Raw genomic sequence first — 17,433 nt, forward strand, 5'->3', positions numbered from 1 at the left:
AGCTTTTCCTTACTGTGCACAAACTTGTCTAAGACGCCTTGTTTTGTAACCTCGACTTTGAGAGAAAACAACAGACTCCGACAGCTACAAACACAACTCCCCCCAACCCCCACACCAACACATGATCTGAAGTGTAACAGCTAACACTGACCCAGTGACCTCGCTGGAGTTGAGGTGAAGCAGAATGCAGTTTATTTTTATTCATTCATTTTATTTTTGTAAAAACAGAAAACTTGGTTTGTAAACTTTGGGAATACAGAAGACCTGTCTCCTACACTTTGGAAAGGTCGACCCTCACAGAGATCAGGGCGTTCCTAACATCTCCCTGGGAACGGGTCCAACAGTCTTCACTCGGTTTAAACACGAAACTAAATAATTTGCGCCATTTGTTCCTCTCAGACAATATAAAGCAGGGACAAAAGGCTGGAGTGTTAATGGCTCAGTGACAATTTGGCATCTCTTACCCGGTGTTTATATAGATACACGTCAGGGTCCATCTCCAGGAAAACACTCGAGAGGCCAACACTTGTATAGATTTTGTATTGAGCAACACTAACACACACACACACAAAGCTAGGAGGACTGGAAAACAGTGCTTAGCAAAACTGGAAATACCTACTGGAGAAAAGCAGGTTCAAATCAGTTAGGTATTTAAAATGTAAGGGACAGAGACACGGACCCGCGGGATTAGGGGTAATGAAGGCAGTGGGACTGAGTGGCCGAGGGTAGAAGGACTATTACCGTCTCTGGGTCGTTCTCGAAGACTTCCCTCGCCTCTTCCCTGCTGCAGAATTCCTCCACACATTCCCGCTCCAGGTGTCCCTGCCGGGTCTCCTCAAAGACATGGTTCGCCCGCTTGACCCGATGGAGGAAGCTGGAGGCGTCTCTGCGGGACACGACTGAAGAGAAAAGGAGAGAGAGAGTGGGGACAGAGTAATCAGAGGGAGGGGGAAGAGAAAGAATGAGAGAGAGAGACAGGGACAATAATCAGAGAGTGGGAAAGAAAGAATGAGAGAGAGGGAGAATAATCAGACAGTTGGAAAGAAAGAATGAGAGAGAGGGAGAATAATCAGAGAGTGGGGAAAGAGAAGGAATGAGAGAGAGACAGAGAGAGGTAGGGAGAATAATCCGACAGAGGGAAAGAGAGAGGGAGAATAATCAGAGAATGGGGAAAGAGAAGGAATGAGAGAGAGAGAGAGACAGAGAGAGGTAGGGAGAATAATCCGAGAGAGGGAAAGAGAGAGGGAAAATAATCAGGGGGGGGGGGCAGAGAGGGAAAATAATCGGGGGGGGGGGGCAGAGAGGGAAAATAATCGGGGGGGGGGGCAGAGAAGGAATGAGAGAGAGGTAGGGAGAATAATCGGAGGGAAAGAAAGAATGAGAGAGAGGGAGGATAATCAGAGAGAGTGCTAGAGAGAGTGAAGGAGTCAGCAAGGAAATGGAAAGGACAGAGAGTGAGGGAGTGCGTGTGTGTGTGTGTGAGAGAGAGGGAGACGGAGGGTCTCAGTTGGAGAGCTCACTTACACTGCCAGGAGTGTGGGCTGAGCAGCAGAAGCAGGAACAGGGGCCCGAAGCAGCCCAACATCTTGTCACGGTGAGGTTTGCGGGCGAATTCTCAGCTCTGCCTCTCTCAGGCTCCACCAATTAGCAGAGAGAGGGCCGAAGATAAACATGACAACATCCACTGTCACCTCTTTAACCCTTGCTGCACTGAGAGGTTGCAGCGTGAACCGGGACACAGAGCAGCATGTTGCAGCTTGCACGGGCTATGCAGAGACGGCCCGGCCCGGCCCTGCCCAGTTTGTGCAGCTCTGCTCAGCCTGAGGCTGGGGGGAGCATCAGAAATCAACACTCCTCCTCCCCACTCGAGTTACTCTTCCCATTCCACCCTCACACTAACTCTCCTCCTTCCCCCACCCGGCACTATCATGATCCAGTGATCCAGTCAACTCAAAGAGGAAAAAAGAAACAAATCATCTGTGTTTGATGATTTTCCATTTAAAATCATGTAATCGCTGCACATTGGAAAGTGTTGTACGACAGGACTACACGATACGGAATCTTAGAATTCCTGCTGTGCGGAAAACGGCCATTCGGCCCATCGAATCCGCACCGACCCCAGACATAGCCAGGCATCCCGACTTATAACCCTACATTTCCCATGGCTAATCCACCTGACCTCGACATCCGTGGACACTATCGGCAATTATAGTATGGCCAGTCCATCGACCCTGCTCAGCTTTGGACAGTGGGAGGGAACCCATACAGACACGGGGAGAATTTACAAATTCCACACAGTCGCCAGGAGCGGAGAATCGAACCCGGGTCTCTGGCTCTGAGAGGCAAAAGTGCGAATCAACGACTCTCTGACAGTGCAACACTCCCTCAGGGACTGAATCTCTGTGCAGCACTCCCTCAGCACTGACCCTGTAACAGTGCAGCACTCCCTCAGGACTGACCCTCTGACAGTACAGCACTCCCTCAGTACTGACCCTCTGACAGTACAGCACTCCCTCAGTACTGACCCTCTGACAGTGCAGCACTCCCTCAGTAATGACCCTCTGACAGTGCAGCACTCCCTCAGTCCTGACCCTCTGACAGTACAGCACTCCCTCAGTACTGACCCTCTGACAGTGCAGCACTCCCTCAGTAATGACCCTCTGACAGTGCAGCACTCCCTCAGTATTGACCCTCTGATTGTGCAGCACTCCCTCAGTACTGACCCTCTGACAGTGCAGCACTCCCTCAGTAATGACCCTCTGACAGTGCAGCACTCCCTCAGTACTGTCCCTCTGATTGTGCAGCACTCCCTCAGTACTGACCCTCTGACAGTGCAGCACTCCCTCAGTACTGACCCTATGACAGTGCAGCACTTCCTCAGTACTGACCCTCTGACAGTGCAGCATTCCTTCAGTACTGACCCTCTGACAGTGCAACACTCCCTCAGCACTGACCCTCTGACAGTGCAGCATTCCTTCAGTACTGACTTTCTGACAGTGCAGCACTCTCAGTAATGATCCTCTGACAGTACAGCACTCTCTCAGCACTGACCCTCTGCCAGTGCAGCACTCCCTCAGCACTGACCCTCTGACTGTGCAGCCCTCCCTCAGTACTAACCCTCTGACAGAGCAGCACTCCCTCAGTACTGACTCGCTGACGGTGCCGCACTCCCTCAGTACTGACCCTCTGACAATGCGGCACTCCCTCAGTATTGACCCTTTAACAATGCAGCACTCCCTCAGTACTGACCCTCTGACAGTGCAGCACTCCCTCAGTACTGACCCTCTGACAGTACAGCACTCCCTCAGTACTGACCATCTGTGCAGCGATACCTCAGTAATGACCCTCTGACAGTGCAGCACTCCCTTAGTACTGTCCCTCTGATTGTGCAGCACTCCCTCAGTACTGACCCTCTGACAGTGCAGCACTCCCTCAGTACTGACCCTATGACAGTGCAGCACTCCCTCAGTACTGACCCTCTGACAGTGCAGCACTGCCTCAGCACTGACCCTCTGACAATGCAGCATTTCTTCAGTACTGACTTTCTGACAGTGCAGCACTCCCTCAGTACTGACCCTCTGACAGTGCAGCACTCCCTCAGTACTGTCCCTCTGATTGTGCAGCACTCCCTCAGTACTGACCCTATGACAGTGCAGCACTCCCTCAGTACTGACCCTCTGACAGTGCAGCATTACTTCAGTACTGACTTTCTGACAGTGCAGCACTATCAGTAATGATCCTCTGACAGTGCAGCACTCTCTCAGTACTGACCCTCTGCCAGTGCAGCACTCCCTCAGCACTGACCCTCTGACTGTGCAGCACTCCCTCAGTACTAACCCTCTGACAGAGCAGCACTCCCTCAGTACTGACCCACTGACAGTGCAGCACTCCCTCAGTCCTGACCGTCTGACAGTGCAGCATTTCTTCAGTACTGACTTTCTGACAGTGCAGCACTCCCTCAGTACTGACCCTCTGACAGTGCAGCACTCCCTCAGTACTGACCCTCTGATAGTACAGCACTCCCTCAGTACTGACACTCTGACAATGCGGCACTCCCTCAGTAATGACCCTCTGTGCAGAGATACCTCAGTAATGACCCTCTGACAGTGCAGCACTCCCTTAGTACTGTCCCTCTGATTGTGCAGCACTCCCTCAGTACTGACCCTCTGACAGTGCAGCACTCCCTCAGTACTGACCCTATGACAGTGCAGCACTCCCTCAGTACTGTCCCTCTGATTGTGCAGCACTCCCTCAGTACTGACCCTCTGACAGTGCAGCACTCCCTCAGTACTGACCCTATGACAGTGCAGCACTTCCTCAGTACTGACCCTCTGACAGTGCAGCATTCCTTCAGTACTGACCCTCTGACAGTGCAGCACTCCCTCAGTACTGACCCTCTGACAGTGCAGCACTCGCTCAGTACTGACACTCTGACAATGCGGCACTCCCTCAGTAATGACCCTCTGTGCAGTGATACCTCAGTAATGACCCTCTGACAGTGCAGCACTCCCAAAGTACCGTCCCTCTGATTGTGCAGCACTCCCTCAGTACTGACCCTCTAACAGTGCAGCACTCCCTCAGTACTGACCCTCTGACAGTGCAGCACTCCCTCAGTACTGACCCTCTGACAGTGCAGCACCCCTCAGTACTCACCCTCTGACGGTGCAGCACTCCCTCAGAACTGACCCTCTGACAGTGCAGCACTCCCTCAGCACTGACCCTCTGACAGTGCAGCATTCCTTCAGTACTGACTTTCTGACAGTGCAGCACTCCCTCAGTATTGACCCTCTGACAGTGCAGCACACCCTCAGTACTGTCCCTCTGACAGTGCAGCACTCCCTCAGTACTGACCCTTTAACAGTGCAGCACTCCCTCAGTATTGACCCTTTGACAGTGCCGCACTCCTTCAGTACTGACCCTCTGACAGTACTGCACTCCCTCAGTATTGACCCTCTGACAGTGTGGCACTCCCTCAGTAATGACCCTCTGTGCAGAGATACCTCAGTAATGACCCTCTGACAGTGCAGCACTCCCTTAGTACTGTCCCTCTGATTGTGCAGCACTCCCTCAGTACTGACCCTATGACAGTGCAGCACTCCCTCAGTACTGAACGTCTGACAGTGCAGCGCTCCCTCAGTACTGACCCTCTGACAGTACAGCACTCCCTCAGTACTGACCCTCTGACAGTGCAGCACTCCCTCAGTACTGACCCTATGACAGTGCAGCACTCCCTCAGTACTGACCGTCTGACAGTGCAGCACTCCCTCAATACTGACCCTCTGACAGTGCAGCACTCCCTCAGCACTGACCCTCTGACAATGCAGCATTTCTTCAGTACTGACTTTCTGACAGTGCAGCACTCCCTCAGTACTGACCCTCTGACAGTGCAGCACTCCCTCAGTACTGTCCCTCTGATTGTGCAGCACTCCCTCAGTACTGACCCTCTGACAGTGCAGCACTCCCTCAGTACTGACCCTATGACAGTGCAGCACTTCCTCAGTACTGACCCTCTGACAGTGCAGCATTCCTTCAGTACTGACCCTCTGACAGTGCAGCACTCCCTCAGCACTGACCCTCTGACAGTGCAGCATTCCTTCAGTACTGACTTTCTGACAGTGCAGCACTATCAGTAATGATCCTCTGACAGTGCAGCACTCTCTCAGTACTGACCCTCTGCCAGTGCAGCACTCCCTCAGCACTGACCCTCTGACTGTGCAGCACTCCCTCAGTACTAACCCTCTGACAGAGCAGCACTCCCTCAGTACTGACCCGCTGACAGTGCAGCACTCCCTCAGTACTGACCCTCTGACAGTACAGCACTCCCTCAGTACTGACCATCTGTGCAGCGATACCTCAGTAATGACCCTCTGACAGTGCAGCACTCCCTTAGTACTGTCCCTCTGATTGTGCAGCACTCCCTCAGTACTGACCCTCTGACAGTGCAGCACTCCTTCAGTACTGACCCTATGACAGTGGTGCACTCCCTCAGTACTGACCGTCTGACAGTGCAGCACTCCCTCAGTACTGACCCTCTGACAGTGCAGCACTGCCTCAGTACTGACCCTCTGACAGTGCAGCATTCCCTCAGTACTGACCCTATGACAGTGCAGCACTCCCTCAGTACTGACCGTCTGACAGTGCAGCATTTCTTCAGTACTGACTTTCTGACAGTGCAGCACTCCCTCAGTACTGACCCTCTGACAGTGCAGCACTCCCTCAGTACTGACCCTCTGATAGTACAGCACTCCCTCAGTACTGACACTCTGACAATGCGGCACTCCCTCAGTAATGACCCTCTGTGCAGAGATACCTCAGTAATGACCCTCTGACAATGCAGCACTCCCTTAGTACTGTCCCTCTGATTGTGCAGCACTCCCTCAGTACTGACCCTCTGACAGTGCAGCACTCGCTCAGTACTGACACTCTGACAATGCGGCACTCCCTCAGTAATGACCCTCTGTGCAGTGATAGCTCAGTAATGACCCTCTGACAGTGCAGCACTCCCAAAGTACCGTCCCTCTGATTGTGCAGCACTCCCTCAGTACTGACCCTCTAACAGTGCAGCACTCCCTCAGTACTGACCCTCTGACAGTGCAGCACTCCCTCAGTACTGACCCTCTGACAGTGCAGCACCCCTCAGTACTCACCCTCTGACGGTGCAGCACTCCCTCAGAACTGACCCTCTGACAGTGCAGCACTCCCTCAGCACTGACCCTCTGACAGTGCAGCATTCCTTCAGTACTGACTTTCTGACAGTGCAGCACTATCAGTAATGATCCTCTGACAGTGCAGCACTCTCTCAGTACTGACCCTCTGCCAGTGCAGCACTCCCTCAGCACTGACCCTCTGACTGTGCAGCACTCCCTCAGTACTAACCCTCTGACAGAGCAGCACTCCCTCAGTACTGACCCGCTGACAGTGCAGCACTCCCTCAGTACTGACCCTCTGACAGTTCAGCACTCCCTCAGTACTGACCATCTGTGCAGCGATACCTCAGTAATGACCCTCTGACAGTGCAGCACTCCCTTAGTACTGTCCCTCTGATTGTGCAGCACTCCCTCAGTACTGACCCTCTGACAGTGCAGCACTCCTTCAGTACTGACCCTATGACAGTGGTGCACTCCCTCAGTACTGACCCTCTGACAGTGCAGCACTCCCTCAGTACTGACCCTCTGGCAGTGCAGCACTCCCTCAGTACTGACCCTATGACAGTGCAGCACTCCCTCAGTACTGACCGTCTGACAGTGCAGCATTTCTTCAGTACTGACTTTCTGACAGTGCAGCACTCCCTCAGTACTGACCCTCTGACAGTGCAGCACTCCCTTAGTACTGTCCCTCTGATTGTGCAGCACTCCCTCAGTACTGACCCTCTGACAGTGCAGCACTCGCTCAGTACTGACACTCTGACAATGCGGCACTCCCTCAGTACTGACCCTCTGTGCAGTGATACCTCAGTAATGACCCTCTGACAGTGCAGCACTCCCAAAGTACCGTCCCTCTGATTGTGCAGCACTCCCTCAGTACTGACCCTCTAACAGTGCAGCACTCCCTCAGTACTGACCCTCTGACAGTGCAGCACTCCCTCAGTACTGACCCTCTGACAGTGCAGCACCCCTCAGTACTCACCCTCTGACGGTGCAGCACTCCCTCAGAACTGACCCTCTGACAGTGCAGCACTCCCTCAGCACTGACCCTCTGACAGTGCAGCATTCCTTCAGTACTGACTTTCTGACAGTGCAGCACTCCCTCAGTATTGACCCTCTGACAGTGCAGCACACCCTCAGTACTGTCCCTCTGACAGTGCAGCACTCCCTCAGTACTGACCCTTTAACAGTGCAGCACTCCCTCAGTATTGACCCTTTGACAGTGCCGCACTCCTTCAGTACTGACCCTCTGACAGTACTGCACTCCCTCAGTATTGACCCTCTGACAGTGTGGCACTCCCTCAGTAATGACCCTCTGTGCAGAGATACCTCAGTAATGACCCTCTGACAGTGCAGCACTCCCTTAGTACTGTCCCTCTGATTGTGCAGCACTCCCTCAGTACTGACCCTATGACAGTGCAGCACTCCCTCAGTACTGAACGTCTGACAGTGCAGCGCTCCCTCAGTACTGAACATCTGACAGTGCAGCACTCCCTCAGTACTGACCCTCTGACAGTGTAGCACTCCCTCAGCACTGACCCTCTGACAGTGCAGCATTCCTTCTGTACTGACCCTCTGACAGTGCAGCACTCTCTCAGTACTGTCCCTCTTACAGTGTAGCACTCCCTCAGCACTGAACCTCTGACAGTGCAGCACTCCCTCAGTACTGACCCTCTGACAGTGCAGCACTCCCTCAGTACTGACCCTCTGGCAATGCAGCAGTGTAGCACTCCCTCAGCACTGAACCTCTGACAGTGCAGCACTCCCTCAGTACTGACCCTCTGACAGTGCAGCACTCCCTCAGTAGTGTACTGTGTGTCTATCTGAATCATGGCTTCAGACTCTGGAACTTTTCTTGACCCCAAAATTATCTGACTGTGGAATGACAGCGCTACTTATTAATCAATAATTTGTATTTAGATACACGAGTAAGCTATTTAAAAGCCCATTCGCAGAGACTGTGATTGAATATTGCACAGCACATATATCTGCTAACTGAACAATCACAGCCCACAATTGTAACGAGTCCTGCATAAAATCTGTGGCATGACCCAATTTAAATTTCCTATCCCTTTGTGCTAATTGTAAAGCTTAAATTCTCATCCCTCTAGCCTATCTTCAACATTGAATAAAAGAGCTATTTATGATTGTGACTGAGACTGTTCAATCTGCTGCCTCCAACCACCCTATCGCCGAGCCCAACCCCTAAACCTTCTCTAAAGATACACTTCGGTCCTAGCCCTGTCCTCCTTCTCCATCTGCCTTTGTATTGTCTCTGAGCTCAGCTTCTCTCGGATACCCATCTCCTGTCCCTGCAATCCTGTTCCCAGTACCTGTTATGAATGCTATTCCTCAACCAGTGACTTCATCCCTTTCCTTTACAACTGCCTGAAGCACTCCAGATTTCTCCCAGTTTTGCTGTTGTACCTGATCCCAGGACCATGACGTGCTTCCACCTCTGTAACATTGTCTATCAACTCTTCTCTCATCCATGGCTTTGTGTCCTCCAGACATGACTATTGCCCATCCAGATTTTCTGTAAAGCACAAACGACCTCCAAGCTGTTAAAAGTTCGAGCAAAGTAACACACACAAAGGTATATACAATCCCGGAATTTACATTAAGCAACTCCCTTTTTTAACTAACAATGATGCTCAGAAACGCTCTCCAAGTCATTTCACTGTAAGCACCTTCAAGCGGCTGAATCTTTTAAATTCGCACATCCTTAATAAAGTGTCCAAAATGAGCTATTGCCTGTACTCTTGTTAGAAACACCATTGTAATCATGCCTGTAGTGAGAAGTTCAAACAGTGACACTGGGGGCTCTTCTGGTGTAGTTATAGTGTCCTTACCTCTACACCAGGAGGTCTGGCTTCAAGCCCCACTTACTCCAGACCTGTGTAATAACTTCTCAGTACAAGTTGATTGAGAAAAATACTTTTTAAACAGTGATAGTTCTTGAGGGGAGTATGGGCACGTTCCTGGGATACTGTGACACAGCAGTAGTGTTCCTACCTCTGGAGTCAGGAGGCCTGGCTCCAAGTTGCCAGCTGCCCTGGACATGTGACATAATATGACTGAATATATCTGTGGTGCTAACACTGTGCAGCAGTGTTTCAAGTCTGCACTCTCTGCCTGCTATAGAAGTGGCTATAAAACACCTCAGTATATTTCAGTCTTCAAACCACGATTATGAAAGCAAGTTATTGCACCAGGAGCCATAACATATCCATGAGAAAGAAAGTGAACATCCATCAATTTTTTTCAAACATATACCATTGATATTGACTATTACATATAAAAATAACTGAAGGTTCTTTATCTTACATTTTCTTGTTTGATGCTCAGCACCACAAAAACATCTGGAGAACTTTGTGAACATTTAACCAATACTTCAAAAATATTCCTCAAAGCTTCAGTTATTTTTAAATAATAGTTAATGTCAATGAAGTTTGTATAAAAAAAGTTATTAGATGTTCACTGTATGTCTTTATTATGGTCTGGTTCCTGGTACAATAAATTGCTTTTATAATAGTGGTTTTAAGAGTAAAGTGCACTGAGATACTTTAAAGCTACGAGCATTGAAGTTAAACAATGAAACACACTGTATTTGCATTTATACAGCATGACCTTGGGACATCACAATATACTACAGACACTGTGATGTAATGTAGGTAGCCAATATGTGTTCAGCACAACAGGGATGTGACGATGAGCAGATCAGCTGGATTTGTAAAATGACGCTGGTCAAGGGATAAATATTGGCCAGGATGCAAAAATCCTCCCCAAACTTGGCCATGGGCTCTTTTATATCCACTGAAGAAGGTATGATTTTCATTCTCATCTGAGCCTTACAACAGTGCAGTACGACCTTAGAAACACATTGGACAGTAAGTAGCCCGTTTCATTGGGTTCACATCACTGGCACCTTAACCCAGAACCTTCCCAGTCGGACTGATCACCTGCTCAACTCCATATTCCCAGACTATCCCCATATCCCTCAAAGTCATTAGTAACTAGGAATCTGTCAATCTCTGTCCTGGTCTTATACTAATGACTGCTGCCCACTGAGCCACAGCTGACACCCAGATTAGCTCCTCTGTAGTAAACATCAGTGGGTAACAGATTTGATCCTTACACTGGAATAACATTTCTGGACTTCAAAACGTGCACAGTTCAATACAGTTTCAGTTTAATTAAACACACATATTGACAATAACAATTTTTAAAGAATGATAGAATTTACACTTTTCTTTTAGTTGTTATCTTTTAGCATAGGACAAACATTGTTAAATTCTACACTTATTCCAGAAGGTTTTCATGATGTACAGCTTACAGCCTATGAATTTTATAACAATCTCCACACAGTGGCACACAATGGTCTGAACACAGAAATATTTACTACACTGACAGAGTGCCTGATAGACTCTAATCTTCTCTCTTCACTGACGGGCATGAGTGGGACTGGATATTGGGATCCCTGTGACTGGCTTCATCCAGGTCAATAATTTCATCATTAATCTTGACATCGAGGCATCCAGTAAAGGAGGCTGTGATAGGTGTGGATGTAAATGGAACAGCTGCAAGCAAAAATGAGACAACATTGTTAAAAACCAAAGGATCACAAATTATGGCATTTAAGTATGCAGGAATAGTAATCTATAAAAAATGCCCATGGCTTTTGAGTATTAGAATCAGCCTTTTAAATCAACAGATAAATTCCCAGTGAATGCATTTAATTAGTAACTGGAAGAAGGGAAGGCCCCCCAAGTATCCCCATCCTCAATGATAGGGGAGCCCAGCTCATCAGTGTCCAAACCAGCTTTGACCATAAATGCAGAGTGGACGATCCATCGTGACCTCCTCCTGAGGTCCTCAGCACCACAGGCAATTCAAATCTCTCCATATTATATTAAGAAAATAGCTGAAGGCACTGGATACAGCAATTGAATGGACCCACAGAACATATAATAACAGAAAAACATAGAAAAATAGGAACAGGTATAGGCAATACACTTCCTTCAGCCTGCCCCACCATTCTAGATCATAACTGATCATCTGCCTCAACTCCATATTCCCATACTATCACCATATCCCTCAATGTCATTTGTAACTAGGAATCTGTCAATCTCTGTCTCGGTCTTATATTAATGACTGAATATCCACAGCCCTCTGGGGTGCAGGACTCCAATGATTCATCATCCTCTGAATGGAGAAGCTTCTCTTCATCTCACTCCTAAAAGGCTTGGTTTTTATTCTGAGATTCCCATAGTTCTAGACCCCACCAGTAAGGAAAGTATCCTTCTGCATTTACTTTATCTGTTCCTTCAAAGATTTCTATGTTGCTAATTAGACCAGCTCCCATTCTTCTCATCTCAAGCATATGTAGGTCCAGTCTCTCCAATGTCACCATCCCAGGAAGCAGCCTGGTGAACCCCTGTGCACACTGTCTACGATAATACTGTATATACTTTCACAGGCAGGGATTCCTGATACAACTGAAGCAAGACATTTTTGCCCCGTACTCAGATTTGATAAGGCTAACATAATGCTTGCCTTGGCAATTGCTTGCTGCATCTTCATGTTAGCTTTCAATGACCTCTGAAGAAGGACACCCATATGCCTTTGCATATCACACTATCCGAATCCACATCAGACAAGAAATACTCCAAACCTCCTTGCTCTCTACCAATGAAGACAACCTCCCATTTATCCAAATTATATTTGAATTGCCATGCTCTTACCTACTCACTCAATGTATTTAAACACCCAAAGTCCATCTGCATCCTTCTCATAATTGACATTTCCACTAAGATTTGTGCATACTTGGAAATATTATAATTGGTGTCTATGTCCAAATCATTGATATATATTGTGAACAGCTGTAACCTGATCATTATGGTACCCCACTGGTCACATCATGCCCATTGAGAATGACTCACATATTCCAAATTCCTACTTTTTGCTTGTTAACCAAACCATGCTAGCATATTACACATAATCCCACGTGCTTTAATGTTATTTACTAATTTCCTCATTGGGAGGAAGTCGTCTGAAAATCCAAATACGATAAATCCATTGGTTCCCTACTATTCATTCTCAAAAAGCTTTATCAAGTTTGTCAAACACGATTGCCCTTTCATAAATTCAAGTTGACCCTGACCAATCCGACAATTTTTTTAAATATCCAGTAAACTCATCCTTAATAAGAGGTTCTAATATTTTCCCTACATCTGATGTCAGATTAACAGGTCTACTTCACCCCCCCCCAACTCCTCCCCCCCTCTCTCCTTTCTAACACTGGGATTACATTTGCAACCTTCCAATCTGGAGGCTCTATTTTCAAATTATCAGAGTTTTGAAAAAAGATCAGCATCTATTATCTTGGCAGCTAGCTCTTAAATCTAGACAATTTTCAGTCTGTTGATATCTTGTAGTCCTGGATGAGCTTTGTCTGTATCCAAGCTGCTCCAGTACAGCTACAATACTGCTACCTACCCGACAAAGTGGAAAATTGCCCAGGTACATCCGGTCCACAGAAAGCAGGCCAAATCCAAATCAGGCCAATCATTCCTGAAGAAGGGCTCATGCCCGAAACGTCCATTCTCCTGCTCCTTGGATGCTGCCTGACCTACTGCGCTTTTCCAGCAACACATTTTCAGCTCAAATCCAAATCAGCAAACTGTTGCCTTATCACCCTGCTCATTATTGGCAAGGTGATGGAAGGTGTCATTGACGGTGTTATCAATTAGTACTTACTCTGCAATACCCTACACACCAATGCTGAGTTTAGGTTCTGATCCACATAATATCAGCTTTTGTACAAACATGGACAAAGCAGTTGAATTCATGAAATGGTATTAGCATGACTGCCCTTGATACTAAGGCAGAATTTGACTGGATAATGCATCAAGAAGCCGAAGCAATACTGGGAACCTGGGGAAAGTTTTCCACCAGTTCGAGTCATTTTCAGCACAAAGGAAGATGGTTGTGGTTGTTGGAGGTCAGTCATCTCAGCTCCAAGACATTGTTGAAGGAGCTCCTCAGGGCAGTGTCCGAGGCTCAGCCACCTTCAGCTGCTTCATCAATGACTTTCCCTCCGTCATAAGTGGGTCTGTTTGCTCACAATTGCACAAAGTTCAGCACCATTCAGACTCCTCGGGTACTGATGTAGTTAGTGCCCATATGCAGCATGACACAGACAACATCCAAGTTTGGGCTGATAAGTTTCAAGCTAAATATATATATTATATATATAATATATATATTATATATATACACACACTGCTTAGAGTCAGAGATTAAAAATCACACAATACCAGGTTATAGTCCAACAGGTTTAATTGGAAGCACACTAGCTCCGAAAGCTAGTGTGCTTCCAATTAAACCTGTTGGACTATAACCTGGTGTTGTGTGATTTTTAACTTTGTACACCCCAGTCCAACACCGGCATCTCCAAATCATACAGTCAGAGAGATGTACAGCACAGAAACAGAACCTTCAGTCCAACTCGTCAATGCCAACCAGATAGCCTAACCTAACCTTGTCCCATTTGCCAGCACTTGGCCCATATCCCTCCAAACCCTTCCTATTCATATCCCAGATGCCTTTTAAATGTTACAATTGTACCATCCTTCACCACTTACTCTGGCAGCTCCTTCCATACACGTACCACCCTCTGTGTGAAAAAGTTGCCCCTTAGGTTCCTTTTCTATCTTTCCCCTCTCTCTCTAAACCTATGCCCTCGAGTTCTGGACTCCCCGACTCAGGGATAAGACTTTGTCTATTTACTCTATCCATGCCCCTCATAATTTTATAAACCTCTGTAAGGTCACACTTCAGCCTCTGATGCTCCAAGGAAAACAGCCCCAGCCTGTTCAACCCCTCCCTGTAGCTCAAATCCTCCAACCCCTCAACATCCTTGTAAATCTTTTCTGAACCCCTTCAAGTTTCACAATATCCTTCTGATAGGATGGAGACCAGAACTGCACACAATATTCCAACAGTGGCCTTACCAATGTCCTGTACAGCCGCAACATGACCTCCCAACTCCTGTACTCAATACTCTGATCAATAAAGGAAAGCATACCAAATGCCTTCTTCTCAATCCTATCTACTTGTGACTCCACTTTCTAGGAGCTGTGAACCTGCACTCCAAGGTTACTTTGTTCAGCAACACTCCCTAAGACCTTACCATTATGTGTATAAGTCCTGCTAAGATTTGCTTTCCCAAAATGCAGCATCTCACATTTATCTAAATTAAACTCCATCTGCCACTCCTCAGACCATTAGCCCATCTGATAAAGATCCTGTTGTAATCTGAGGTAACCCTCTTCGCTGTCCACTACACCTCCAATTTTGGTGTCATCTGCAAACTTACTAACTATGCTCACATCCAAATCATTTATGTAAATGACGAAAAGTAGTGGATCCAGCACCGATCCTTGTGGCACTCCACTGGTCACAGGCCTCCAGTCTGAAAAACCCCCCTCCACCATCACCCTCTGTTTTCTACCTTCGAGCCAGTCCTGTATCCAAATGGCTAGTTCTCCCTGTATTCCATGAGATCTAACCTTGCTAATCAGTCTCCCATGGGGAACATGGTCGAACACCTTACTGAAGTCCATATAGATCACGTCCACTGCTCTGCACTCATGAATCAGCTTTGTTACTTCTTCAAAAAACTTAATCAAGTTTGTGAGACACGATTTTCTGTGCACAAAGCTAAGCTGACTATCCCTAATCAGTCCTTGCCTTTCTAAATATATGTAAATCCTGTCCCTCTGGATTCCCTCCAACAACTTGCTGATCACCAACGTCAGGCCTAACAGTCTATAGTTCACTGGCTTATCCTTACCACCCTTCTTAAATAGTGGCATTACGTTAGCCAACCTCCAGAATGCCAGCAATTATTTTCCTAGCTTTCCACAGAGTTCTAGGGTACATCTGATCAGGTCCTAGGGATTTATCCACCTTTATGCATTATGTGCCAGGAATCAACTTTTTGCAAAAGAGAATCTAACCATCACTTTCTCATGTTCAGTGACACAGGGTGGCATGGTGGCTCAGGGGTTAGCACTGCTGCCTCACAGCTCCAGGATCCCAGGTTCGATTCCAGCCTTGGGCGACTGTCTGTGTGGAGTTTGCACATTCTCCCCGTGTCTGCGTGGGTTTCCTCTAAGTGCTCCGGTTTCCACAGTCACAAAGATGTGCAGATCAGGTGAATTGGCCATGTTAAATTGCCCATAGTGTTAGGTGCATTAGTCAGAGGGAAATGGGGCTGGGTGGGTTACTCTTTGGAGGGTCGCCGTGGACTGGTTGGGCCGAAGGGCCTGTTTCCACACTGTAGGGAATCTAATCATTACTATCACACTGAGTTCTCTACCATCAACATCCTAGGAGATATCACTGGCCAAACACTAAATGAGACCAGCAATATATATACAGTGGTTACAAGAACAGATGAGAGACAGGGAATTCTGTGGCAAGTAATTCATCTCCTGTGATTCCAATCAATGACTGTTCACCATCTATAAAGCACAACGCAGGACAATGACTAAATTAGTGATGCCCACATTTGGGGAATGAAGAGAAAAGTTCTGAAACTGCTTCCTTAACAGCACTGTGGGTATACATGCACCATGGGGACCATACAGTTCCAGAAACAGCTTCACCACAACCTCCTCCTGGGAATGGCTGGAAATAATGGGACTTGCCAGCAATGCCCACATCCGTGAAGGAACAGAAAATCAGTCAATTCAAAGCAATATGCGTTCACTTCATGAGGGTTGTTTAAGGTTCTGAAAGTGATGAGATTCCTGAGATTCGATTATTATCATTTGCAAAGTTTCACCTTGGATCCTGTGTGAAAGGTGAAGCATCAGGATAAAGTGAGGACTGCAGATGCTGGAGATCAGATTCAAGAGAGTGTGGCGCTGGAAAAGCACAGCAGTTCAGGCAGCAGCCTGAGGAGCAAGACAATTGTCATTTCGGGCATTAGCCTCAAGGGCTTATGCCTGAAACGTCGATTCCCCTGCTCCTTGGATGCTGACTGACCTGCTGTGCTTTTCCAGCACCACACTCTCAAAGGTGAGGTATTGCCTGGAACTGGTTTAGATCACACTGGCATACTGATCCCAACTTTCTGTTCATCACCATCAGAACAGGAGAAAGCCATTCAGCTTATTGAGCCTGTTCCATGATCCCGTCAATTCACGGCTGATCTTCCACCTCAAATCCACCCCATGACTACATCTCATAATTCCCTCACAGCCAAACATCTGTCAATCTCAGTCTTGAACATATTCAATAGCTATGCATTCCCAATCCTCTAGGGTAGAACATCCCAAAGGTTAACAACTCTTTGAGTGAAGAAATGTCTCCTTAACTCAGTCTGAGATGACCAATCCTTTATTCTGAGATTGTGTCTCTCCATCCAGTGTTTCTGTGTGCTTGTGTGTCAGCCTTTTTGGAAAGAGGAGTATTGAGAAAATGTACTCCCTGGTGTCGAAAGGTAGCAGATTCCATTTGTCTGCACTTTTGTTACCTGGTATACCTCCCAATGTCGTATTGACTGTTTCCTGCATGGCTTGATCCAAAAAGACCAATTGCTTTTTCAGCTCCGAGTTGCTCAAGTGGCTTTTGTGAGTAACTTCATCTACCGTCCACAGGAAGTCTTCAGCGGTTATGGTGAGATTCACCGAGTGACGCTCACCATCGCATAAGCTAAACCCCTCAGCTTGAGACACTGTCCGGTTGCCTATAGTCAGAAGGAGATCCTAAGGAAGGA

The 17,433-nt window shown here is 47.6% G+C and overlaps 2 protein-coding genes across 2 annotated transcripts in view; both read right to left on the reverse strand.

Annotated features, from left to right (window-relative positions):
- Window positions 1–1,749, reverse strand: part of LOC122550474 (vitamin K-dependent protein S-like) — a 33,825-nt gene extending 32,076 nt beyond the window's left edge. Inside the window, exons 1-2 of the mRNA XM_087987907.1 lie at window positions 1,525–1,749; window positions 742–899 (exon numbers count right to left, since the gene is read on the reverse strand). Of these exons, the coding sequence (XP_087844033.1) occupies window positions 742–899; window positions 1,525–1,585 (219 nt within the window). The 5' untranslated portion in view covers window positions 1,586–1,749. The remainder of the gene's footprint in view (window positions 1–741; window positions 900–1,524) is intronic.
- A 9,065-nt stretch (window positions 1,750–10,814) lies between these two features.
- pros1 (protein S) overlaps window positions 10,815–17,433 on the reverse strand; it is a 63,410-nt gene continuing 56,791 nt past the window's right edge. Inside the window, exons 14-15 of the mRNA XM_043691241.2 lie at window positions 17,191–17,422; window positions 10,815–11,224 (exon numbers count right to left, since the gene is read on the reverse strand). Of these exons, the coding sequence (XP_043547176.2) occupies window positions 11,073–11,224; window positions 17,191–17,422 (384 nt within the window). The 3' untranslated portion in view covers window positions 10,815–11,072. The remainder of the gene's footprint in view (window positions 11,225–17,190; window positions 17,423–17,433) is intronic.

Source organism: Chiloscyllium plagiosum, unplaced genomic scaffold (genome assembly GCF_037043375.1).
Source record: "Chiloscyllium plagiosum isolate Xiang-an unplaced genomic scaffold, Cpla_swu_hap1 HiC_scaffold_6, whole genome shotgun sequence".
Classification (NCBI taxonomy): Eukaryota; Metazoa; Chordata; class Chondrichthyes; order Orectolobiformes; family Hemiscylliidae; genus Chiloscyllium; species Chiloscyllium plagiosum.